The sequence below is a fragment of the Engystomops pustulosus genome, chromosome 10, assembly GCF_040894005.1.
Source record: "Engystomops pustulosus chromosome 10, aEngPut4.maternal, whole genome shotgun sequence".
Taxonomy (NCBI): Eukaryota; Metazoa; Chordata; class Amphibia; order Anura; family Leptodactylidae; genus Engystomops; species Engystomops pustulosus.
In genome coordinates, this window is record NC_092420.1 from 74,324,586 (window position 1) to 74,351,796 (window position 27,211).

The following is a 27,211-nucleotide window of genomic DNA, read 5'->3' on the forward strand; positions in this document are numbered from 1 at the left end:
GCCTTTCTCCCAGGGATGATCTGTACATTGTTCTAATCCTGCCGATTCCTTTTTATTGGGATTATGAAATCAATCAGTGATATTAAAAGCTGCATTAAGCTAGAAGCCGGCGAGCAGATGCCAGCACAGAGCCGGGCTGCACATGCGGACATCATCCTTGTCACTACCTGCCGGGCGGATGTGGGGGTAAGCAGAAGGTAAGAGAGAAATTCTGACCCTGTATGACTGGTACCATACTCCATAACCCTTCCTTGTGCATCCCCTTCCCATTAATATTGTGGAAAACTGCATTATGTGAGTCCACTTTTGCAGTACATATTTAGAGAGATGATAGAGATAATAAATATATATATAATGTAATGGATGATTTTACCAACCTGGGCCATGAAAGAAACATGACCTAAAAGCTGTTTACAAACATACTGGTAATAGTTTATTAGGTCATTAAAGGGCTTGTCCAGTATAAGGGCTACATTCCTGTATGGAAACATCTGCAATGTGTTCTTCACAAATATTGTTCTTCATATACTATTGTGAAGAACACCGTTCGGCACGCGTCTTCAGATAAGTTAGCAGATGTACGGAACATCTGCAATGTGTTCTTTACTGTGTTCTATCGTGTTCTGTTGGTCCTGCTCCAGCCCGCTCCTCCATGCCCGCTCCAGCCCCCGCACCGCTCCGCGATGCCCGCTCCGCACCTCCATGCCCGCTCCAGCCCCACTCTGTTCCTCCATGCCCGCTCCAGCCCCCGCTCCACTTCAGCCTCCGCTCCTGCATGCCTGATCCAGCGTCGGCACGCGCGTCTTCGGCTAAGTGAGCAGATGATCTGCAATGTGTTCTTCACTGTGTTCTTCACTTAAATGAACCTGTGTTCACTGTTTTCATTGTATTCTTCACTGTTCTTCACTGTCTTTTCTTAATTAAATGCTCGATCTCGAGCAGGGGAAATACTCGTCCGAGCAACGAGCCTTTTCGAGTATACTCGCTCATCTCTACTTATAATAGTATTCGTGATTATAACATCAAGGGCCTGGCAGGGCGATTGTTCATGGATAGTTAGAGATCACACAACCCTCCATCTGCAGCCATTTTATGGTCAGGAATGTCTGGCTGATGAGGTGTAGACAGGAGGCTTGTTTCCTGCGTAACAAATTGTCATTATGGGAAACAGGGAAATGGACAAATGCATTTGTGCCGAAAAAGTGGCGATTAGGTCATTTGAGTGTTATTTTCCGGTACACGGTTTACCACTGGGAATATTCTAATAGCCCTGGCAATACTGAACATGTTTATGAGGTGTTTTGTTTATTTATTTTTAGATCATATCTACAGGGTAGAGAGAGAACTTTTAGGATTTAAAATTTTTTTCTCTAGGATACTTGAACCCTACTATGGTAGTTTTACTACTGTTCTCTAAGAGACTGCCAGAGATCAGGCTGAATGACAGGTCCTAGAGACCATACTGTAATGGTATCTCATTGTACTCGTGTATTCCTCGTGGTCAGGTCTTAATACTGACCCATCATTACATCACTACTGACAGGGCCAGCTCCAGGTTTCAGTGGGCCCCTGGGCGATAGAGCCTCAGTGGGCCCCTTAACAGTGAACTTATGTAGCAACATTAAAGAAAACAGAAATTTAAAATACCAAAACACATACGCACAGCTGTACAGCATATATACACACACATCCAGTATATACAGCACATATGCACAGATATACAACATATACACTCACCGGCCACTTTATTAGGTATACCATGCTAGTAACGGGTTGGACCCCCTTTTGCCTTCAGAACTGCCTCAATTCTTCGTGGCATAGATACAACAAGGTGCTGGAAGCATTCCTCAGAGATTTTGGTCCATATTGACATGATGGCATCACACAGTTGCCGCAGATTTGTCGGCTGCACATCCATGATGCGAATCTCCCGTTCCACCACATCCCAAAGATGTTCTATTGGATTGAGATCTGGTGACTGTGGAGGCCATTTGAGTACAGTGAACTCATTGTCATGTTCAAGAAACCAGTCTGAGATGATTCCAGCTTTATGACATGGCGCATTATCCTGCTGAAAGTAGCCATCAGATGTTACAGGGTACATTGTGCTCATAAAGGGATGGACATGGTCAGCAACAATACTCAGGTAGGCTGTGGCGTTGCAACGACGCTCAATTGGTACCAAGGGGCCCAAAGAGTGCCAAGAAAATATTCCCCACACCATGACACCACCACCACCAGCCTGAACCGTTGATACAAGGCAGGATGGATCCATGCTTTCATGTTGTTGACGCCAAATTCTAACCCTACCAACCAAATGTCGCAGCAGAAATCGAGACTCATCAGACCAGGCAACGTTTTTCCAATCTTCTACTGTCCAATTTCGATGAGCTTGTGCAAATTGTAGCCTCAGTTTCCTGTTCTTAGCTGAAAGGAGTGGCACCCGGTGTGGTCTTCTGCTGCTGTAGCCCATCTGCCTCAAAGTTCGACGTACTGTGCGTTCAGAGATGCTCTTCTGCCTACCTTGGTTGTAACGGGTGGTGATTTGAGTCACTGTTGCCTTTCTATCAGCTCGAACCAGTCTGCCCATTCTCCTCTGACCTCTGGCATCAACAAGGCATTTCTGCCCACAGAACTGCCGCTCACTGGATGTTTTTTCTTTTTCGGACCATTCTCTGTAAACCCTAGAGATGGTTGTGCGTGAAAATCCCAGTAGATCAGCAGTTTCTGAAATACTCAGACCAGTCCTTCTGGCACCAACAACCATGCCACGTTCAAAGGCACTCAAATCACCTTTCCTCCCCATACTGATGCTCGGTTTGAACTGCAGGAGATTGTCTTGACCATGTCTACATGCCTAAATGCACTGAGTTGCCGCCATGTGATTGGCTGATTAGAAATTAAGTGTTAACGAGCAGTTGGACAGGTGTACCTAATAAAGTGGCCGGTGAGTGTATACACACACATCCAGTATATACAGCACATCCGCACAGCTATACAGCATATACACACACGCATCCAGTATATACAGCACATACCCACAGACATATAGCATATATACACACGCATCCAGTATATACAGCACATACGCACAGATATACAGCCTATATACACCATACACTGCATGTATACACACACATCCAGTATATACAACACATACACACTGGTATACAGCATATATACACCATACATAGCATATATATACACACATCCAGTATATACAGCATACATACACACACACATATACATGTTTTTACATATGTATCAATTCTACTCACCCCAGCTGGATGTCACTCGGTCGGGACTTGGTGGCAGGTGAAGTGGACCACGTAGGAGAGGGCGATCGGGCCGGACGCAAGGCGCTCTGCTGGGTCGGGCATGAGGCGGCAGACGGGGCTGGATGCGAGGTGCTCGGCCGAGTCAGAGGAAAGTCGCGCGGGTTGGGCCGCATGTGAAGCGGGCGGGCCGGGGAGCGCAGGGCTGGCCGGCAACTTGCGAGGTGGGCAGGGCGGGGCTGCCAAGTTCCTTTAGCAGCAGTCAGGGGAGTTAAAGGGACTGGCCGGGAGTGGATGGTAAATTACACTTTGCCCCCGGGCCCGTCCCACTACCTCCCCGCCCACCTTCTGCAATCAGCTGCGAACGTCGTGGGCCCCTTTGGAGCTCTGGGGCCCCGGGTCAGCCGGGTGCTGACGCCGGGCCTGACTACTGACAATAGATGATGTCACAGCTTATCCCATCCCCCTCCCTGTACAATTACCGCTACATAGATAACACTGATCCATCATTACATCACTACTGACAATAGATGATGTCACAGCTTATCTCCTCCCCCTCCCTGTACAATGACCTCTATATAGATACCACTGACCCATCATTACATCACTACTGACAATAGATGTCACAGCTTATCTCCTCCCCCTCCCTGTACAATGACCTCTATATAGATAACACTGACCCATCATTACATCACTACTGACAATAGATGATGTCACAGCTTCTCTCCTCCTCCTCCCTGTACAATGTCCTCTATATATATAACACTGACCCATCATTACATCACTACCGACAATAGATGATGTCACAGCTTATCTCCTCCCCATCCCTGTACAATGACCTCTATATAGATAACACTGACCTGTCATTACATCACTACTAACAATAGATGATGTCACAGCTTCTCTCCTCCCCCTCCCTGTACAATAACCTCTATATAGATAACACTGACCCATCATTACATCACTACTGACAATAGATGATGTCACAGCTTATCTCCTCCTCCTCCCTGTACAATGACCTCTATATAGATAACACTGACCCATCACTATCGACAATAGATGATCTCACAGCTTATCTCCTCCCCCTCCATGTATAATGACCTCTATATAGACAACACTGACCCATCATTACATCACTACTGACAATAGATTATGTCACAGCTTATCTCCTCACCCTCCCTGTACAATGTCCTCTATATAGATAACACTGACCCATCATGATATCACAGCTTATCTCCTCCCCTCCATGTACAATGACCTCTATATAGACAACACTGACCCATCATTACATCACTACTGACAATAGATGATGTCACAGCTTATCTCCTCCCCTCTGTACAATGTCCTCTATATAGATAACACTGACCCATCATGACATCACTACTGACAATAGATGTCGCAGCTTATCTCCTCCTCCTCCCTGTACAATGACCTTTATATAGATAACACTGACCCATCATGACATCACTACCGACAATAGATGATGTCACAGCTTCTCTCCTCCCCCTCCCTGTACAATGACCTCTATATAGATAACACTGACCCATCATGACATCACTACTGACAATAGATGTTGTCACAGCTTATCTCCTCCCCCTCCCTGTACAATGACCTCTATATAGATAACACTGACCCATCATTACATCACTACTGACAATAGATGATGTCACAGCTTATCACTCCCCCTCCCTGTACAATGACCTCTATATAGATAACACTGACCCATCATGACATCACTACTGACAATAGATGTTGTCACAGCTTATCTCCTCCCCCTCCCTGTACAATGACCTCTATATAGATAACACTGACCCATCATTACATCACTACTGACAATAGATGATGTCACAGCTTCTCTCCTCCCCCTCCCTGTACAATGACCTCTATATAGATAACACTGACCCATCATTACATCACTACTGACAATAGATGATGTCACAGCTTCTCTCCTCCCCCTCCCTGTACAATGACCTCTATATAGATAACACTGACCCATCACTATCAACAATAGATGATGTCACAGCTTCTCTCCTCCCCCTCCCTGTACAATGACCTCTATATAGATAACACTGACCCATCATTACATCACTCGCAGATATAGTATCAATAAATTCTCAGGCAAAATGGCAGCCCCTCTCCCCCCCCATAATCATGTACAAATTATAGAATAAAATATGTGTCAAACATGATGTTGTATAGTTTCATCTTGAAAATGGAATGTGATGACAACATAAAAATAATTTAAAATATTATTAGTTTGGACAAGACACTGAGTATCTTATAGAAAGCAGTTTAAGGACGAAGGGGTCTTAATGTATGTTATGCACTTGGCCCCCTCCAGGAGCTCCCCCCCTCCCCCAGTCCGGAGATTGACTTTCAGCAATGCCGGGCTAATTAGGAATTTTACAGTCTACTAATAGTGTGTGACAATACAGAACAGGCAGAGCTTTGTTATAAACCTACCATGACAAGGGTCTGCAGCCCCCAGTGAAAGTTTAGTCGCCCAAGATGTGACTGTATGAATAATTCTTCTGTTCATCATCTGTGCAGCTTCCAGGAGATTATTGACAACCGTGACCTGAAGGAAAGCCATCGGTGACATCGCTATGGAATATGATGGCGCTATATAAATAAAGATTATTATGATTTAATATCTGTTGTATTCTGATAGCAAAGAATATCCTGAATGGGTTTTTACAAGGATCTTTATAAACGGATATTCTGGCTTCAGGCGCACAATTTTCCAATCTTCTTTTATTGATTGCTGAAAGTTTTCACTGGTAGTAAAATAATCAATTTTGTATTGTGCAGGTATCATACAGGAAAAATGCTTCCTGCAGATTACTCTGCATTTTTACATAACATGTTATAGAGCAGGAGGAGCTGAGGAGATTGTACATAGTGTCCTATCTGGAGGCAGCATATTATAGAGCAGGAGGAGCTGAGCAGATTGTACATAGTGTCCTGTCTGCAGGCAGCATGTTATAGAGCAGGAGGAGCTGAGCATATTGTACATAGTGTCCTGTCTGCAGGCAGCATGTTATAGAGCAGGAGGAGCTGAGCACATTGTGCACTGTGTCCTATCTGCAGGAAGCATGTTATAGAGCAGAGGGAACTGAGTAGATTGTACATAGTGTTGTATCTGTAGGCACAATGTTATAGAGCAGGAGGAGTTGAGAAGATTATATTTAGTCACCTATTTTGTAGGCAGCATATTATAGAGCAGGAGGATCAGAACAGATGGTAAATAGTGTCCTATCTGCAGTCAGCATGGTGCAGAGCAGAGGGAGCTGAGTAGATTGTACACAGTGGGGAAGATTTACTTACCCGGTCCAGTTGAGACCCAGCGGTGCGTTCTCCGACGCTGATTCGGGTTCTGCCCGGATTCACTAAGGTCGTGCACCTGATGTCCACTAGGTGTCTGCCGAAATTCACCTTCTCCGTCTTGGTCTATGTGAGTGGTATTTTTGCGAGACAATTTTTTTAAAAAAAATTACGCTGTTTTTCCGAATCCGTCGGGTTTTCCAACGGCCATGCCCCCGATTTTGCGTGAAAGCCGGCGCCGATGCACTACAATGCGATCGTGTGCGCCAAAATCCCGGGGCAATTCGGCACAAATCGGAAAAATTCGGCAAACCCGTCAGAAAACGCGATTTGGACCCTATTTGTAGGCAGTATGTCATAGAGTAGATTATACACACTGGGGCAGATATACTTACCTGGTCCATTCGCGATCCAGCGGCGCGTTCTCTGCGCTGGATTCGGGTCCGGCCGGGATTTATTAAGGCAGTTCCTCCGACGTCCACCAGGTGGCGCTGCTGCGCTAAAGTTCCCCGGAACGCACTGGAATGCACCAAGCCGGACCGAGTGAAGGTTGGGAAAATGCGAATCGGGCCCTTAGTAAATGACCCCCAATGGATCCATCTGGTGAAGAATAAAACTGCCTCTATGTACTTTGCACCTCCTTATTATTTGACTTAGTTTATGCACCATAGTTCTAGTCCACTTATGTCATTTCTTGAGACCACCACTTTGCAAAGCTTTTTCCCCATTCTTCTGTACTGTAAATGTGCATTAAACCCATAATAAATGTGGTAGAAGGTATTGGTCTGATAAATCACCTGCGGGTACAATTGTATATAATACAGTACAGAAAGCTCCCACCACCTTTTCCCTCAAACCATCAAGCGGAATGTACTTGTGCTTTCTATATGCAGTTACCATTGCTATAATGCTTTAACATCTCATCTTCCAGATAGAACTACAAGTTTGATTTTATGTTTTACAGAACCAGTGAACCACTGGCAGTTAAAGACATAGTACAAAATGTGAGCTGTAGATAAAGATCCAGTACCCACTTTTTTTTTAACTGTCTGCAGCACAGTCTAAAACATGTTTCTAGATGCTATAGAACTGAAGCTAGGAGGTTCTGAAATTACCTTCCCTCCAGCCGCTAAACATGACTCATCTTAGGGAAAATATGACACATCTCTGCTCATTTTCACATGACGTTCGAGTAGATTTGTTATTTTATACATTAAGCAAGTGATTTTTAAAATAAAAAAGGGGATTATATAAAGGACATGTCATACCCTACCTGGGGGTCTATTACTTGGAGTAAAATCGGGTGGCAGGTTCCCTTTAAGACACTTCACAAAAACCTGTCCCAGTGTGTTGCTACTTTTACACACTCTGCGTTATGTGGATTCCTACTACTGATGCATTTTATGTTTTACCTTTTTATATTATTTGCCGTTTTCGAAGTTGAGTTTAAAGATTTGGAAATTGCTTTGGCTGTGTAACTTCTTGATAGAAGATTTAAGTCATTAGCTCAGTCCTTATACGCAACTCACGAAATTTCATTCCCAGTAAAGTAAAACAGAGTGGTAGCAGCCAGTGAGGTATCTAGAGTCCTCTGAACTCCTTTGTGTCTCTCCCCCCCCCCCCCGGTTCACTTTACCAACTTCATAACACTAACGCAATACTTTTCTGCTAACAGTAGCCATAGGGCTTCACAGTAATCCCAGTTACAACAGAGTGCCCCACAGTAGCCACTAGGTCCAATTCCTGAACACGTAGAGTACCCCCATAGATCAAGGAAATCTCCCCCCCCCCCCCTCCTAGCTGTTACACTCCTAACTCACAGCATCAGGTACAGTACAGACCGGCCCAGTGCACAAGGCAGTTGCTGTGATTTAGAAGTGTGACAGCCGTGGGCCACCCTCTCCCCGCAGGCCTGATTGCGGTCATAACCTCTGTGACCGTGAACCTTATGCCTCTGGTAGCAGCTACACAGTCACTTTTTATATTTTTAAGCCTCCATTCCCTTGTGACTATGCCCCCCTCCCCCTCTCTGTGATACTGTGTGAATGAGACCTTAACCAGAAATTGGCACTGGTCAGGGCTCCCTAACCAACATGTCACTACAAAAGGAGGGACTAATGTCACAAAATCAATGTCTGAAAATGAAAGGACCATGCTCCAGCTGCAGGATCTATGGAGGATAGCTAGTAATGAAGCATCAGCCTGTGTGTAATACATTTTAGGGCTCATTCACAAAAACTTCTTTTCAGTCTGTGAAAATAATTGTCCATACTCCAGTTTTCTTTTAGCAGACAGTGGGTGCGTAAAATAAATGGACACGTTAATGGGCACACAGACAAATAAGGGTCAAGCAAACGTTGGGGGAATAGAAAATGGGCAATTCAATTTTGTTGGCAAATCTGCAGAAAACAGGTCCAGTGCCCACCCCCACACTGGTCCCCTGTAGTCACTATACAGGCAGAGTGCGCAGAAGCTGCTGCTAGCCAGAGCGGTTGCTTATGGCTCTGTGTTCTCTGTTTATGTTGCTTTGACCTGTGTTGGCGTCTAAGAAGGGTTAACTTGAATAAAAAGCGTGAGAATAATACATGAAACCTGAATGGAAAGATGAAGAGATATGATGGCAGGTCTGCAGCTTGTAGAACACTGGGTTTGTCAGAAATGGTTACATTGTATCAATATTTTGATTCATGGGATACAATCTAATGAAAGTGAAATCCTAATAATAGCATAAAATTGTCTCCTATTTTAGATACATTTTAGTGAAACATTCCAAGAGTTCTGTCAATTCCAAGTATTTCTGCTCTTTTCCCTTCTCGCTCCTCCCTCCCCCTTTCTCTAGATATTAACCCCCTCTCCCTGTCAATGTGTCATAGAATAGCTGTATAATCCAGACATCTTCCCCCCTGAAGAGTCAGCCTGCGGATACAGGACTCTTCGCCGGGCTCCGGAGGCCAGCTGTGCGCTGTGTACCCAGGGCTGGTTAGATATTGACTGAGAAGTATTCTGGGGCAGAGGGGGGTGAGAGTTTCATTCAGAGGAGGAGGGAAGGAGAGAGGAGGTCACAGGCAGAGTGAAGGAAGGAGGGGAGGGAGCTATGGCCAGTGAAGGAGACACAGGATGATATGGAAGCAGCGAGGGCTCCAAAATCTCACTGAAGGCAAGGATCACATCTCGTGTTGTTGCCCTGGACTTCCTGGCACATCTGGCAGACGAGCGCTCCGCAGGCTGGGATGGAAGGAAGCAGTTGAGGCTGCCAGGATCACCGCCTGCTGCTCAGAGATGTGCCAGGGAGTCAGCCATAGCAGAGAGCTGTGTGCTTCACTATCTCAGCCAGCCTGGCACAGAAGCCAGGTGTGCCAGGGGGCTCCGGAGAGCTACAAGGACTACGACACCACATGGAGACAGAGGAGGACTCCAGGGACACTGGACAACTGGTAAGATAGCACCGGCCTACATTCCCCTGACTCTCGTATCATTGCCCCCATGTAACGTTTCCGCTCAATATTGAGTAAAATAGATTTGTAAGGGTTAAAGTTCCATCTCGTTACTCAGAATGTCTGGAAAGTATCCGACCTGTTGGCACAGAAGTCTTTTTGTGCGAGTGTCTACACCGCACAGTTATTTTAACTCCTTGTGTCCTGTCGAGGCCCAGGCCTACTTTGTAAACCCGCAGCGTATCCGCTATTCCCCTGTGCTGTTCCCCGAGCTCTCTGCTGTCATAATATTACTGCCGCTAATTGCTGTCTCCATTAATTCCTTTCTCCTTGCATAAACCTGTGGAAGAAAGATTGCTGCCTTCTAAGGAAGAATCAGAAGGCCCCACCGCCTTCATGTATCACCGGCCGCAGTAGAAATCCTAAGAAACTTACTGCTTTATGTCATGTCTTAATAAGGGGACATTATATGTATATGTGGCATGTATGTTGTGGACACGCTTGTGACAAGGCCGCATAGACAGTAGGGAGGTTAAGATGAGCGCAGTGATGGCACAGGAAAGTGCTTAAGCTCAAAAAGACAAGTGAGAGTTGAGTTTAAGCCACTGCTGACAACTTCTGGGACTGAACATCATCTATGTTACAGAAATATCTTTTGTAAAATCAATGCTAAAAGCCACTATTTCAGTTGCAACATTTCCAGCTTTTGGAAAATTTTGCAAATACCAAAGAAAACTTTGTTGACCAATCCCAATGCAGCATAATAACGTAGGATATGTAAGCGATGGCTTGGACCAAGACTCAAACTGCTAAGCACAGGCTAGAATTAAGCCATATGAATCTATATGTTCCATTGGTTACACAATTAAGTTGGTCTTTATTGATTTCTATAGGGGTGCGGCTTGTGCGCAACTGTTGTGGTTGTTCCAAACGGTGGATCGGATGGTTGTAGAATAGTTTTTTTGGACTGAAGGCTATTTGGACTATTGCCTGTGGAGCGATGTGAGTAACCTCTACAGCAGTGATGGCAAACCTTTTAAGAGTTTGAGTGCCCAAAATGAGACCCAAAACACACTAGCTTTTACCAAAGTGCCAACACAGGAATTTAGGCAGTAACAAACTTATTGCTACCAGAATCTTTGAGCCCCAATCCGACCCTGTCCACACCTTCTCATTCTTCGGACAGGACCAAGCAGCACAGGATGGGTCACTTTAAAATAGCAGGGCACTACTTGGACTGCCTGAGACTGCAGGAAGGCGCCACTCTGTGCCAGGGAGACAGCCCGCGTGCCAGGTCTCTGAGTGCCATCTCTGGCACCACTGCCATAGGTTTGCCACCACTGCTCTATAGGAGAGACATCAGGAATATTATTGGTCATGGTCAGTGATCACTCCCTGATTTACCAATGGAAGGTCAGACATGTCCATCCAGTTTACAGGTAACCCACCAGCTTTTCTCTTACCTGCTAGAAGATATGTCTATCCTCTGCAGAATTTAGGGTCTGTCCATTGAGTTCAAGCAATTCCTTCTAATCCAGAGGTTTGAATGACAAATGTTCCTACTGAACAAACATCCTCTTGGTGTAGCGAGGGCTGGCGTGTTACTGGCGTGAGGAATGCTTTCATGCTCTATTCACAGCTCAGCTATTCAGCGGCTGTAGGGTTACACTTTGAAATCGAGTAACAAGTGTTGTTTTTGGATTTTGTGCCTTTAACAAGGTCTTTTAACCTTGAATGCTAAAACCCCTGTCCTGTCTACTAGTCTTATCTTCAACGCTAAGATGCAACTTAAAAGTCCATAATTTTTATTGATTTTTATTATCTTCATGGTGAACAAACACCGTTTACAAAATTGCTATGTTCACACCTGGTTTATACATTTCTTACTAAACAAGTCGCATACACAAGGGATAAAAGTCAATTTTAAAGGATATGAACATCTTTACATCCATTATTGATATTTCCCCATGTCATTAAAGTAAAAAAAAACTTAGCAAATGTATAAATAGACTTGTGTGTATATAGCTGCTATGTGGATCTGTGTGTCTCCATGGAAACAGACAACATAATACCTGTGTAGTCTAACCCCTGGCCTTACTCCTTCCCATCTCTATAGGGGGTCACTTACACTTCCATCTGCAAAATCTGTAAAACTACACACAGCAACCTGAGACACCGTAAGCACCAGGACTGCTCTGTGATTGCTAACTCTGCACCCCTTAAAGGAAATCACCATAGTAAACCAACAGTGACAGGGACACTTACTCATTAACGGTGTTAATCATCTTATGATAATTTGAAGAGAGGAAGTCATCTAGCAAAGTGTTAAAAGTCTCCAAAACTTTTATTCTTCAATTCATTAAAATCTTACAAACATCATAAACCACACATTTGGTGGATGTGTTTCAGACTCTAAAATGGCTATAAGTCGTAGTAATCTTGTTATATTTGTATATCCATTGCCTCCTTCCTTTTTAAATCAACTTTTAAAATTATGCTAAAGAACCAGAAGGCTTCACTAGAGCCCCTCTGTGCTGTATCTTCAGAGGCTGTTACGCTGTCTTGCCTTCTGAACCCCACAAACACTCCCCTCAGCCTTTGGAGGGCCCTGGTTTATCATTCTTGAATTTGATGGTAGATTTCCTTTAAAGCTATACCATGTTCCGACTACAAAGGCTCTGTTTGTAGTCTGTATCCATGGAAACACAAAATAATAGAACATTTTCTTTTACCAAAGACTTTTTGCAGTTGCTTTTTTTAGTGCGTAGGAAAAATAAAAATATTGGTCGTGAAGATGGACATATCCTTTAAGATCAAGTCCTGAGTGAGAACCTTTGGAGATTTGCATTACTTATATTTCTTTTAAATTTGCAGATAATATTTGATTGTGGAAAAGATGGAGATGGAGGTTAACACTAGAGAATGTGTGTCCCCCACAGACAAGAGGAGATCCACAGGAAGGGCAAGTAAATCCCCAAGAAAAGTGAGACCTGCAAATGGGAAGAGCAGAGACTCTGAACGCACCGACAGTTCAGGAAGGCCGGAAGACCCCGGAGGAAGGACGTCTGTGCTCCAGGGAAAGGTCCAGGCCCTGAAGGAAAAACAGAAAGTGAAGGAATCGAGACACTCCGGGAGTCATGGAAGTGGAGGTGACACTTCTGAGGATGCTCTGGTGTCTCCGCAGCTTCGCACTTACCTCACTGAAGACTTATTGGACTGTAATAAGCAGGAGCTGTGTCCTGGGGCGCAGCAGGAGATTTGGGGATCTGATGATCCTTGGGCGACTTGTAATATAGATGGATCTTCATTAAGTCATTGCAATAGCTGCCAAATAGAAAACCTGTCCAAATGTTCTCATATTATTGAGAACAGTTCACACGATTCGCACTCGTCATGTGATAATCCCTCCAGTACCCCGTGCAGTACAGGTGACCCCCAATCCTCGCTGAGCCTGGCCGAGAGGGTCGAGAGGAACCGCCTGGAGCTGAGATGTAAACTCAACAGGACGGCCGCTCACCATGTGGACAATACAAATGATGGTGTCCCCGGCCAAGGACACATCAACTGTGAGTAAAAACCGCAAAAATTCCAGATTGTAAACAATCGCTATAACTTGTATCAAACAGCAATTTTCTATTGTAGGGTTGTTACCGAGTGATATAGACGCTGATTCTGGGGTCTCTATACCTGTCACTGAGGACTGTGGGTGAGTAATACAACATAACACCTGGTAGAGCTACAATACGGGCATTTATGTATTATCTCTATCAATGGGTCCATCGCTGCTGTTAGTCAGAACCTCACCGATCTGATGTGATCGACCTAAGGAGAAAGTAACTTACTGAGAGTTCTAGAAAAACTCTCTTCTTCCTTCTATGCTGCACATTGTCACCCCAATCCCTAATAACAGAGATAACTGGGTGCACTAACGCAGCCCAGCCTCCAGTGCACCCGTAACGTCATTCACATAAATACATAAAGACAATAGAATTGTCTTTATGCCCATGGTATCTGGTGATGGAGGAGAATGTACTTATTGACAGCTGATCCCCCTCGCTGCGCGTTAATATGCTGCAGAAGAGACAAACGTAATCTTTAAGCCTAAACCATATGTCATGTATCACAATCTTTATCTCTTCAGTCATTTCCTAAAATCGGTTCTGTCCTAGTTTCATCTTTCAGACTTGGATTTGATTTGTGCATCTATTACAGCGATCCATTAGGGGGCGCTGTCCGTGTCTGTTCTCACAATGTATTTTATATATTGTGACGTTGGCTGATGCACTTGGGGAAGTGGCGTCATCATAAAATCCTCTGTAATCCTCTCCCAGGGAGCTGAGCGTCCGTCACGAACAGGCCAAGCAGCTGCTACACCGAGCACGGATGAAAGCCAAGGGGGCCAGTCCCCTGCGAGCCTCCCACTGTGTCCTACCACATCCACACTCACAGCCGTCACTGCGCCGGTAAGCAGGGGGAAGGGGGGTACAAAAATGGAGTATGTATTTATGTATTTAGGGACCAGACAAGATAGAGAATGGGACTTAAGGGATTATGCGCTTGTAGAGAAAATACAAAAACAACAAAAGGGGGAGAAGAGCCCCCGAGAGCCCCCTAGCAGACGTTACCTATAGGTTCTGATGACAGGAGTCGTAGTGAACGATCCGAAACAATACAAAAGAACACAGCGGCGTTACTTACACAGCGCCTGCCTCCCTCTTTGTGCCCTTCTTTCATGTCCCATTACTCAGCCCATAAAACTCCTCATTACAAAGACAAAGCTAATGAAATGTTCTGTGCACAGCGATGATCTCCGCTGGAGGTGTCGGGAAGATACTACTTATGTACTATATCACACAGCAGATATATGGTCACAGTTGCATCTCTTGAGTTAATGATTTGTTAACCTGAATCAGGAATTACTACATATTTCATCAAACGAGGAGGAAATATCATCCAGGGCCATCGGTACATAGCGGCTCCCTTCATTATTAGTCAGGAATGTCATTGTCCCCCTCCTCCATGCCTACAAGAGGATTGTTACTACCCTATAGATGGCCACTCAGGCTAAAACAAGATAATTTAGGACTCATCTTAGACTAAGAAGAGGAAATTATTAATTTTAATGGCCTTTCAATAAAGCTTAAAAATTTCTTACCACAATGAGGGGAACCCTCTTCCATTTCTTCTAAATATAAGAGAATTTCCATCAATGGGGCACTCAGGGCACATGCCTCATCTTAGTTAGATCCCCATATTTTTTATACCACTAAAGAGGATCTGTAGTTTCTGTAAGAAACCAGACGGATCACGTTCATGGGTTTGGAAATTTCTCTTCTCAGCTCAACCAGAACTGGGCTGTATCTGCATCCACTTATATAAACGTGTGGATTTCCTTTGACTTCGGTAGAATATCTAGATGAAGAGTGGATGAGCAATTTCTTGTCTCCACGATCTGGGAATTTTGACTTCTGACAGAAGTCATAGTGAGAGTGTTAATGGTGACTATAGAGCTTCTTTGGAAATCAGAATCTTCTACATTGTACTAGAAAATCTTTGTGTAGACCATTGTCTGAGCATGTGTATTGTCACAGAGACCACGGGCCGTGATGCTGGATTGTCCATGTCTCTTTGTCCTCTTACATCCAGTCATCTCTGAGGCAATGTGAGAGAGCTGAGAGCTGACTGTCTCACAGATGGGTGGAGTATTTCTTCCTGTGTCGGAGAGAATATTTCTGTCAAGAATTAAGGGTCAATAAAACATTGTCAACCTTTGTGTCAATTATGGAAACTCAAAAAAGGTTATATATGGAGAAAAACTATGTGCACATTACCACTTTAGTAAGTTTTGACATTATCTTGTGAATGTCTTCTTCATGCAGTGGTCCAATCGCTGGTGGTGTGACAGACGGAGGATCTCAAAGTGACAGCTCAAGCAGTGACTATTGCTCTTGGCACAAAGGTTCACGAGGGAGTTCTCCATCACATGTACGGTTTCAGGATGAATCTGAAAGAGACGTAGAAGAGAGATATCGAGAGCGACAACACGTCCCACAGACAACTTCTACAAGCAACACTCCTGCACCAAAGAGACAAGCCAATGGGCCTCCTTCATGGACAGAGCAATTGTCACCATCAGGGCATGGACAGTGTGGAAGTTGTGGATCCAACATCAAAGGATCAGGAGCGTGTCCAGCTGCTAGTCATGGTACTAACCTACGAAATGTTCACTTAGGTTCAAAAATTACTCAGGATGGCTCCAATAACTCACCTTTGGGGGTCAAACCCTCTCCTCACTGGATTCTACCTTCCCAACCGTGGCGAGTACATACAGAGTTGATCCGTGAGACCCACATTGGTGGTGACTCCACTGCAGACTCCTCTGGGGAAGAAGATGGGAGTAGGACTCATAGCAATAAAACTCATCGATGGGGAACACACAAGATACACAAATACAGTTCACCAAATACATCTGAGCATGGAGCCATTTTGCGCCCAATGCGTTCATTCTCAGACGCTGACACAAGAATCGGGGGAACAAACTCTGAACAAGTCATTAAGGGAAAAAATGGTACATCTGTTTTTGCTTTAGAAACCAGATTCAAAGAAAAGCCAGAACCCAGTTCTATCCTCAAATTATCAGAACCGCATCCACAAGTGGGCACCATTACTGGAGGGTATTACATTGACTCGGTAAAAACTGGTTTAACAAAAATGCAACAAGAGATTGAAATTAAGCCCACAAGAAAACCCAAAAGTTTGACTCTTGATAGAGAGAAGGGATTCAACACATTACATACTGAGCTAGAAACAGGGAATATTGTATTAAATCTAGATACGCGACAAGGAGCGGCCGATCAGATGGACAGTAGAACTCGTATGGCTCCTATGGGTCAGTCCATGCCAGTTGTCTCTCAATCAGATTCTGGAAAGACGCAGGGGAGTCTTTCTAACCGTGTGCCTGTTCCTCCACCGGGCAAAGCACCCACCGTAGTGTTATCACGAAACAGTAGACACACAGTCCGTATAGAGAACATGAACCAACAGCCATTACAAGGGGGAAACAAGGTACCAGTGTTCATGGACAAAAAGGGAATTCAATCTAACCCAGTGCCAAATGCTAAAGTGACCAATCCTGATATCCTGGGGGACATCGACAATCATCATCTGTCTATATGCACCATGAAATCAGTGGAAGCTAAGGTTAGAGAAGCATCTACTAAGAGACCATCAAATGAAGGGAAGATCAAGGAAGCCAAAGAGAACAGGATGACTTCTGGGAAAAAACAGGTGAAAAGGGAACCAAGAGACAATGAGAGCTGCCACAGCGGTGGTAGACATCTGCACTGTGAGAGAAATAACTCAACTAAAGACCTGGGGGAATCTGGGTCCAGTCCTAGGGTCAATAGTCAAGCAAAGGAGGAGATGATGAATGAAGGGAATTTTCTAAGGAAAGAAAAGTGCAATGAGAAACCTAAAACAAACGGGCACCAAACTGCAAACAATGAGCACACAGGTAAGAGAGACTGTAATAAAGAGTGTAAAGATATAGATAAGCAGAACATGGAGCCATAGAGGATAACGCTAATTCCTCATGTAATGGGGGCGGGTATACACAAATGTAAATGTTTTTTCTTCTTTCCAAGGTTCTGGTCCAATTATTGCAACCAAAGACAGATGTATTGAGATGACACATGAGAGGTGAGTGGAGGGTACACAGAATCACCTATAGGCTTGGACCACATGGCTCCATCAACACTGCAAGTCCGAGTTAGACCCCGTTGTCACTGTTGGCCATCGCATAGTGATCTGCAGTAGCAGTATAGCCGTCCATAGTATTATAGTATCATGGATTTACTGTCTGCTGGTCCGCAGTCCGTTACGTGCACCTGGCCTCTCTATTGATGCATTTTGGGTTGGATTTTGTTTATACTGATGGTAGAGAATGACAATGTGGGTCGTGAGCCACAATAATTTGAAAAAGACTCAGGTGCATCAAGTCTAACCCATAAGATCCATGAAAGGCATTGAGGCTTCTCTTGAACAGGTACAAAGTATCGGCCATTACAACCACCCATGGCAGAGGGTTCCACAGTCTCACTGAACTTACAAAAATCCTGTCTATGGTGATGGTAGAACCTCCTCTCCTCTAGGTGTAGAGGATGCCCCCTGTCTATGGTGAGATAGAACCTCCTCTAGGTGTAGAGGATGCCCCTGTCTATGGTGATGGTAGAACCTCCTCTCCTCTAGGTGTAGAGGATGCCCCCTGTCTATGGTGATGGTAGAACCACCTCTCCGCTAGGTGTAGAGGATGCCCCCTGTCTATGGTGATGGTAGAAGCTCCTCTCCTCTAGGTGTAGAGGATGCCCCCTATCTATGGTGATGGTATAAACTACTCTCCTCTAGGTGTAGAGGATGTCCCCTGTCTATGGTGATGGTAGAACCTCCTCTCCTCTAGGTGTATAGGATACCCCCTGTCTATGGTGATGGTAGAACCGCCTCTCCTCTAGGTGTAGAGGATACCCCCTGTCTATGGTGATGGTAGAACCTGCTCTCCTCTAGGTGTAGAGGATGTCCCCTGTCTATGGTGATGGTAGAGCCGCCTCTCCTCTTGGTGTAGAGGATGCCCCCTGTCTATGGTGATGGTAGAACCTCCTCTGCTCTGGGTGTAGAGGATGCCCCTGTCTATGGTGATGGTAGAACCACCTCTCCGCTAGGTGTAGAGGATGCCCCCTGTCTATGGTGATGGTAGAACCGCCTCTACTCTAGGTGTAGAGGATGCCCCCTGTCTATGGTGATGGTAGAACCTCCTCTCCTCTAGGTGTAGAGGATGCCCCCTGTCTATGGTGGTGCTAGAACCTCCTCTCCTCTAGGCATAGAGGATGCCCCTGTCTACGGTGATGACAGAACCTCCTCTCCTCTAGGTGTAGAGGATGCCCCCTGTCTATGGTGATGGTAGAACCTCCTCTCCTCTAGGTGTAGAGGATGCCCCCTGTCTATGGTGATGGTAGAACCGCCTCTACTCTAGGTGTAGAGGATACCCCCTGTCTATGGTGATGGTAGAACCGCCTCTCCTCTAGGCGTAGAGGATGCCCCCTGTCTATGGTGATAGTAGAACCTCCTCTCCTCTAGGTGTAGAGGATGCCCCCTGTCTATGGTGATGGTAGAACCACCTCTCCTCTAGGTGTAGAGGATGCCCCCTGTCTATGGTGATGGTAGAACCCCCTCTCCTCTAGGTGTAGAGGATACCCCTTGTCTATGGTGTTGGTAGAACCTCCTCTCCTCTAGGATGCCCCCTGTCTATGGTGAGATAGAACCTCCTCTAGGTGTAGAGGATGCCCCTGTCTATGGTGATGGTAGAACCTCCTCTCCTCTAGGTGTAGAGGATGCCCCCTGTCTATGGTGTTGGTAGAACCTCCTCTCCTCTAGGATGCCCCCTGTCTATGGTGAGATAGAACCTCCTCTAGGTGTAGAGGATGCCCCTGTCTATGGTGATGGTAGAACCTCCTCTCCTCTAGGTGTAGAGGATGCCCCCTGTCTATGGTGATGGTAGAACCACCTCTCCTCTAGTTGTAGAGGATTCCCCCTGACTATGGTGATGGTAGAACCTCCTCTCATCTAGGTGTAGAGGATGCCCCCTGTCTATGGTTATGGTAGTACCGCCTCTCCTCTAGGTGTAGAGGATGCCCCCTGTCTATGGTGATGGTAGAACCCCCTCTCCTCTAGGTGTAGAGGATACCCCCTGTCTATGGTGTTGGTAGAACCTCCTCTCCTCTAGGATGCCCCCTGTCTATGGTGAGATAGAACCTCCTCTAGGTGTAGAGGATGCCCCTGTCTATGGTTATGGTAGAACCTCCTCTCATCTAGGTGTAGAGGATGCCCCCTGTCTATGGTTATGGTAGAACCGCCTCTCCTCTAGGTGTAGAGGATGCCCCCTGTCTATGGTTATGGTAGTACCGCCTCTCCTCTAGGTGTAGAGGATGCCCCCTGTCTATGGTGTTGGTAGAACCTCCTCTCCTCTAGGTGTAGAGGATGCCCCCTGTCTATGGTGATGGTAGAACCTCCTCTCCTCTAGGTGTAGAGGATGCCTCCTGTCTATGGTGTTGGTAGAACCTCCTCTCCTCTAGGATGCCCCCTGTCTATGGTGAGATAGAACCTCCTCTAGGTGTAGAGGATGCCCCCTGTCTATGGTGATGGTAGATCCGCCTCTCCTCTAGGTGTAGAGGATGCCCCCTGTCTATGGTGATGGTAGATCCGCCTCTCCTCTAGGTGTAGAGGATGCCCCTGTCTATGGTGATGGTAGATCCGCCTCTCCTATAGGTGTGGAGAATGCCCCCTGTCTATGGTGATGGTAGAACCCCCCTCTCCTCTAGGCGTAGAGGATGCCCCTTTGTCCTGGCAACAGGTCTAGGTGTGGAAACATCTTTGGAGAGATCCTTGTAATGCCCATTTAGGCATTTGTACATTGTAATCAGGTCTCCCCTCATATTTTTGTCATTGTATCCCCCCATTCCCATAATAATCTTGGTTGCTCTCCTCTGCACCTGCTCCCATTCTACTATGTCCTTTTTATACACTGGTGCCCAAAACTATACACAATATTCCATGTGTGGTCTGACCAGTGGTCTGAACTATGTCCTTATCGTCATCTATTCCTAACCAAGTAATTGTTTAGAACATAATTGTTTTGTTTCTATGACCTAATTGCATGACTTGACTTTACTTCATTAGCCATTTCTCCACCAATTCCCCCAGCTTGCTCTTTAATATTATACTATCTATCCCTGTATTAATTACTTTACAGAGCTTAGTATCATCTGCAAATGAAACTCTACTATGTAAACTGTTTATAAGGTCATTAATAAAAAAAATCCTAGTTCCCTAGTTAGGATTCTATTGAGTTCCATTCCATTCTACTCCTAAAAGTGGCTTCATAAAAAGCGCTTCTCTGCAGGGTCATCCATTAGTGTATATGATAACAACCCTCCTGTCATCTCCTTTACAGTAAGGTTCACTCTGAGGTTAAGAAGGGCGACATTCGTAGTGGAATGAGAAAGATCTTCTCCAGTATTGGCCTGACATCCAGACCCAAGTTGGAGCGGTTCCAGTCTTCTAGTTTGGAGCAGATTTCTTCTCCAGACCTTCATAAAGGACACACATCAGCCAATGGGGACAGTGAGTTATATGTTGGATCTGGGAAGCTGGGGATGATAAAGAAGAGTCCATCACTACAATCTCTGAAGCTGGTGAGTAATCCTGTATCACAGCCTCGAGTGACAGCTCCTTATCTCTGTATATACATGATATACACTTGTTCTACATTGCTACTAATGAGCTAATCATCCAAACTCACCTAAACGTCTAACCTTGGGCAATCCTTTTTTATTACAATCTTTGGGAGTTTTGGAGATTTCTAGGCACATCACCTGTTCTTTTTGTATTCTATGGATTGTATAATGTGTACAGAGACTTAAATTATATCAGATATAATCTGCACAGATTTCTGACATGGAAATAGATCCAGAGCTCCAGCTCAGAGTCTACATGATCATTTACCAGCCCCACTAGCCCTACGATACAGCCAAGTTTTATGTGCGGCCATAAATTTCCAGCCAGATGTGTCCTGAACCTGCCGGTATTTTTTGGCTTGTGTAATGAGTGACATAAAGTAGAGCAGACAGAACGGGGACTTTGTCAACCTTAGGACATGTTTCTAGTAGTGTAGATGTGTACGGTGGTAGCCATGGAGAGCAGAAGAAGATAACTTTTTTTAGGCTAACTAAGGCTACATTCACACTACAGTATGGGTGACGTATATGCGGCCGATATACATCCCCCATACACTTCTATGGGCTCACGGCCCTGTACGGGAGCGGTACGGTGCAGCACACGTGCGGCACCGTACCGCTCCGTAGCCCGGGGAAAGATAGGACGTGTCCTATCTTTCCCCGTATTACGGCGCCGTGCACCATTACTTTCTATGGAGAGGGGCGGGGGTGAGCTGCGCTCACCTCCTCCTCCTCTCCCCGCGCTGCCGTGTGCCCGCCGTACTACGGTGCGCCGGGCTCACGGCAGTGTGAATTTAGCCTAAGTGTGGTGAACTTTGGAGAATACTAGTTCTCTTCGTCAGACATGATGTTGTTAAGGAGATCGCACTGGTTTTGGATGCCATCTTGACTACTGTCCGCCATCTTAGATACAGCAGACATGTTCGCTGACCACTGTCCAGTTAAATTCATAATCCAAACTTCAGTTCTTTTTTATTTAAAGTCTGCCTGTAAGGATTTTTCCTTGACACTTGTTATACATAATTGTTCTCCTTCTTATCTTGTTCTCTAGCATTGTTTATCTTCTGAAGACATTCTCAGTACTTTTTGTAGCTTTTGATAATATAAACAATATCGTTTATCTGTGTACAAGGTCCCTGAGAACTGAGCACAATTAATTAACTTTTTGCTTTTTTAATTAACCAATAGCTTTGCAGTATACTATTCACTCCTCTTTGGTGACTCTTCTGTCTGTGATATTATGCACTGGAGAGAAGATCTTTACATACACTAAGAGACTGACGTGCCTTGGTTTTTATGTTCAAGTTCCTGGTACTAGGACAACCATGTAAGGGTTAATTAGGACTCGCCTTACAAAAGTCAAGAGCGCTGCTGGGGCCCTGCATAAAAATCCCTATCAATGTTATGCAAGAAAGACAAAATTCACATCATTTTATACACACCCGGTAGTGGTCATCAAAGGATATGTAAGGCCGGAGTCTATGAACTAAAAGGAAACCTTCCATCATGGATGTATCTAATAAGGTAGATTCGAAGGGAGGTTCCTTTACTAGGAACAAGTCCTATACTTTTTATTTCAAAGTCTTGAGTGGACGATATCTTGATTAAAAGTATATCTTGTATATATGCAAATTACATGAAGAAGCTACTGGGGAGTGGAGCAGCCGTGCGGGGGAGCAGAACTCCACGCCCCAGTAGCCTCTCTGTAGCCCTCCTACCCCATCTTCTGCACAAAGCTCGCTGGAGCTGTGCACACTCGTCTGAGACCCCGATGTTTGCGTATGCACAGTAGCCTTGGTTTTAGAGCATGCGCAGACCCATCGCCTTCTCGGTCAAATTGTGTGCTGAAGATGGGGTAGAGTACTGGGGTGTAGAGCAGCTGCACTGTGAAGCCGCTCCCCAGTACTCTACCCCATCTTCAACACACAATTTGACCAAGAGGGCGATGGGTCTGCGCATGCACTAAAACCAAGGCTACTGTGCATGCACAGACTTTGGGGTCTCGGACGAGTGTGCACAGCTCCAGCGAGCTTTGTGCTGAAGATGGGGTAGAAGGGCTACAGAGAGGCTACTGGGGTGTGGAGTTCTGCTCCACTGCACAGCTGCTCCACTCCCCAGTAGCTTCTTCAAGTAATATGCATATATACAAGATATACTTTTTATCAAGATATCGGCCACTCAAGACTTTGAAATAAAAAGTATAGGACTTGTTCCTAGTGAAAGAACCTCCCTTCGAATCTACCTTATTAGGTAGCTCTGTGATGGTAGGTTTCCCTTAAAGCACCTCTCTTTAAGATGCGTCTAAAGGGTTAAACTACTGCGCCAGCATCGGTTTATGTCCCTATGTGGTTTTGTGCTTCGACAGTGCTCATCACCACTCCTGATTCTAGTATCTGGAGGAATAGCTGTCGTCTGGCCTCAGTATATCCCATCATACGGTAATGGAGCTGTATTCACACAAGGCCGATTAATCCTGGAAGTTTGGAAGAATTTTTATCACCCAAAACTTTTCTCCATTTGCAGTTGACGTGTTCAGCTTTTTTCCTCACTAAGTGCTTAGCCAGGAATATAACTCATTAATTCCCCAGACTTGCTGCTTCTTTAAATTCTGTTCCCGCAAGCTTCCCTCCTTGTCACCCCTGACATAGACTAGAGCTTCTCCATTAAAATCAAGCCCTGTGGGCATCCAGCAAGTGTGTGCAGGCGGCAGCAGGTGAAGGCGGCGGATGAGCAGAGCCTGCAGGGACAGCGCTGACAGCACCTACCCATCGCTCTAATTGCCTCCGCATCACATTATACTCTACATTCCTCCTTCCCAATCGTCCTGGAAACACTTCTTACCATCCAATCACTGTCCATGCCGCACACCGTGCCCACAGTTGTGTTAATTGCACCCAGAATTTTAATGACATTTATGTAACTGGTGACTAATCATGAAAACGTATGTAACTTTCTGTAATGGTTTCAAACTCTGTGCTGGCTGTCAGTGAACGGGAATATTCTACTTTACATCTCAAAGCTGAAAACCTGTATAGTCCAATTTATGATGAGAGACTTTGGACCATTACGTAATTGTTGATAAAAGAGTCAATGTTGTGTAATTATCTAGAGTTAATAATAATCATCTTTATTTTTATAGCGCCATCATATTCTGCAGCGCTTTACTAATCATAGGGGACACATACTAATACAGTAATATAGTATATATTAGATACTATTACTATACTAGTAATATACTAATAAGAGATAACAGAGCAATAACACGGTCAGATGGAACGATATGAACAAGAGCTCATGGTCAATATAGTGATTTACAGCAATATACATGATGAATGTCTTATGTTCAGTGGTTCAGGTTAAATTGGAGCATTACTACCAGGTTCCTCATAGAATAAAGTATATATTATTATTTATGTCAAATCTAAGTAAAATATCCAAAAAAATTAGGATAATATACAGAAGCTTAAGTGCATGGTCTGATTCTAACTTGTAGTACTCTTAATTTACCACCAGATGTCACCATTTAACCTCCCTAGAAGAGCCTCCTCTGTCCAGAACTTGTTGGGAAAGTCGGATCGCTCTGCCGCTTATATCACAGGGGAGGTGAACACCGCTCCCAGGTATGTGACCGATATACCGCAACTGAGACAGGGGGATAGTGTTTACAAGAAGGCGGATGGGAAACAGTTCTTCATGTACTATTCTTGTGTATAGTAAACTTTTAGTATCATTTTATAAGTTAGTAATTGTTAGTTGCATATTTTATGACGTTTGCACATGGGGTCCATAACAGGAAGGGAAAATGTAAAAAAAAAAAAAGATCCAAGGTCAGCCGTATTGTAGGGGCAACTTTGGAAGGGTGAGGAATTGTTCTCTGTGACCCAATGTTAAGAAGTTTGATGGTATATTCCAAAATCCATGCCATTGGGGATAATAAACTATTATCTTATCTGGTAAATTCTAGAAGTATAATCTGATATACTAGAAAGTGAAATAACTATACAGGCGGTTCCCTAATTAAGGACACCCAACTTACAGACAACCCATAGTTACAGACAGACCCCTCTGACCACTGGTGAAGCTCTCTGGATGCTTTACTATAGTCCCAGACTGCAATAATCAGCTGTAAGGTGTCTGTAATGAAGCTTTATGGATAATCCTTGGTCCCATTACTGCAAAAACTGTTTAAACTCCAATTGTCACTGGGGCAAAAAATTTTTTTGTCTGGATCTACAATTATAAATTATACAGTTTCGACTTACATACAAATTCAACTTAAGAACAAACCTATAAACCCTATGTCAGTGATGGCAAACCTTTTAGAGGCCGAGTGCCCAAACTACAACAAAGACCCACTTATTTATCGCAAAGTGCCAGCACAGAAATTTAATTTGATTTATACTCCCTTCTCTGTCACAGCTTTCATTGATACCAGCACCTGAGGCACCAATAAAGCAGTAAATAGTCCCAGGTAGAGCTGTCACTTTAAAATAGCTCTGTGCACAGCAAGTCCTGGGCTGTCTGGGACTGCAGGAAGATACCTGGAGTCCTCTCTGGTGATGGCCTGGGTGCCCACAGAAAGGGCTCCGAGTGCCACCTCTGGCACCAGTGCCATAGGTTAGCCATCGCTGCCCTATGTTGTATGTAACCTGGGGACTGCCTGTACCGAGATGGGTTCAGAATCCAGGGGAAACCCATGCTAAAACAGGAAGAATATCCAACCTCCAAGTAGATGTTACCAGTGAATTACAAGTCCTAATCCCTTGATCTACTAGACTGTATACATGTGGTTCCATTATACACTAAGGTTGGGTTTACTTGACATTTATGACCTAAATACCTAAATCCAATCCAGCACCAGGAGCACCCCCCCCCCTCCTGACTTTGCAGAGAATGGCAAGGTTAAGCCTCATCAGTGTCTACCATGGTCCCGCACTATTGGACCTGCGTGATTTAGCTCTTGGACATCTTCTCTGGACCTTTCTACCAGTAATGGTCACCATTCCCTTGTATCCGCAGGCGGGCGCTCAGTGTAGAAGACATTGGATCACCTGGTATGGCCCGTGCATTAGGGAAGGTAGCAGAGGTCTACCCAGATGGTACACGCCTCTTACAATTACATTGTATGGAGAATGGAGGTTTCGGGTTCAGAGTTTCTTCTGGTAACGGAAGACCAGACTCAGGTAGGTAGAAGACAATCATATCTGTACTCTAGTAAATGGCCTGAATGGTGTAGATCCTAAAACATCTCTGCTCTTTCTCTGTAGGTATATATGTGCAGGACATAAGTGACGCCAACACTGCCAAGCTTTACTCGGGTCTCCTGAGAGTAGGAGATGAGATCTTAGAGGTGAATGGGGCTAAGGTGTCCACCCTGGGCCTCGGACAAGTGAACAGCCTCCTACACCGGGAACCTACATTGTCTTTACGCGTTTTACATCAGAGAAGGACCAAGTGCTGACAGGACACAAAGCGGAGCCAAGTCCCATGGTACTTACAGAGATGGAAGATTTGTCCTCCTCTAAGGTCATCCCTTCCACCTCCTGTTGACAATAAATATGGTGACTCGGCCGCCCGCTCCCCGTCCCCGGCCTGTATTATATTTTTGGACCTTCTCTATGTTTACCAAACTATTTTGCACTGTCGTCTGACATCATGTTTTGTTTGAGTAACAACACTGGTGCGACACTCTGAAGAGCACCCGTCGTGTCCCGTAACCGGCAGAACGTTTATACCGCTCAGTATTAAGCTGATGGAACACAAGGGGTCTCCTCGCACCCTCCGTACAGGTCACGCCCCTGTTATTTTTGTGTATTTATGAAGCCTCCGCTCCTCACTGCCTCTTCTGATTTTAATATATTAAACATTTCTGTTTACAACGTCTGAGATTTTT

At 44.9% G+C, this 27,211-nt stretch overlaps 1 protein-coding gene across 2 annotated transcripts; it reads left to right on the top strand.

Moving 5' to 3' along the window:
• The first annotated feature begins 74 nt into the window (after positions 1–74).
• On the top strand, positions 75–27,197 carry KIAA1614 (KIAA1614 ortholog). 2 transcript variants are annotated; one of them, XM_072128870.1, is made up of 10 exons: positions 75–197; positions 12,908–13,599; positions 13,676–13,739; positions 14,365–14,496; positions 15,913–17,546; positions 17,677–17,731; positions 21,036–21,276; positions 24,832–24,938; positions 26,338–26,501; positions 26,586–27,197. In XM_072128870.1, exons 2-10 carry the CDS (start codon positions 12,930–12,932, stop codon positions 26,777–26,779), a joined length of 3,261 nt encoding a protein of 1,086 aa, XP_071984971.1. In that variant the 5' UTR covers positions 75–197; positions 12,908–12,929; the 3' UTR covers positions 26,780–27,197. The 2 variants fall into 2 exon arrangements, with proteins under 2 accessions (XP_071984971.1, XP_071984970.1); XM_072128869.1 differs by lacking the exon at positions 75–197 and adding an exon at positions 9,478–10,033.
• Positions 27,198–27,211: the final 14 nt, after the last annotated feature.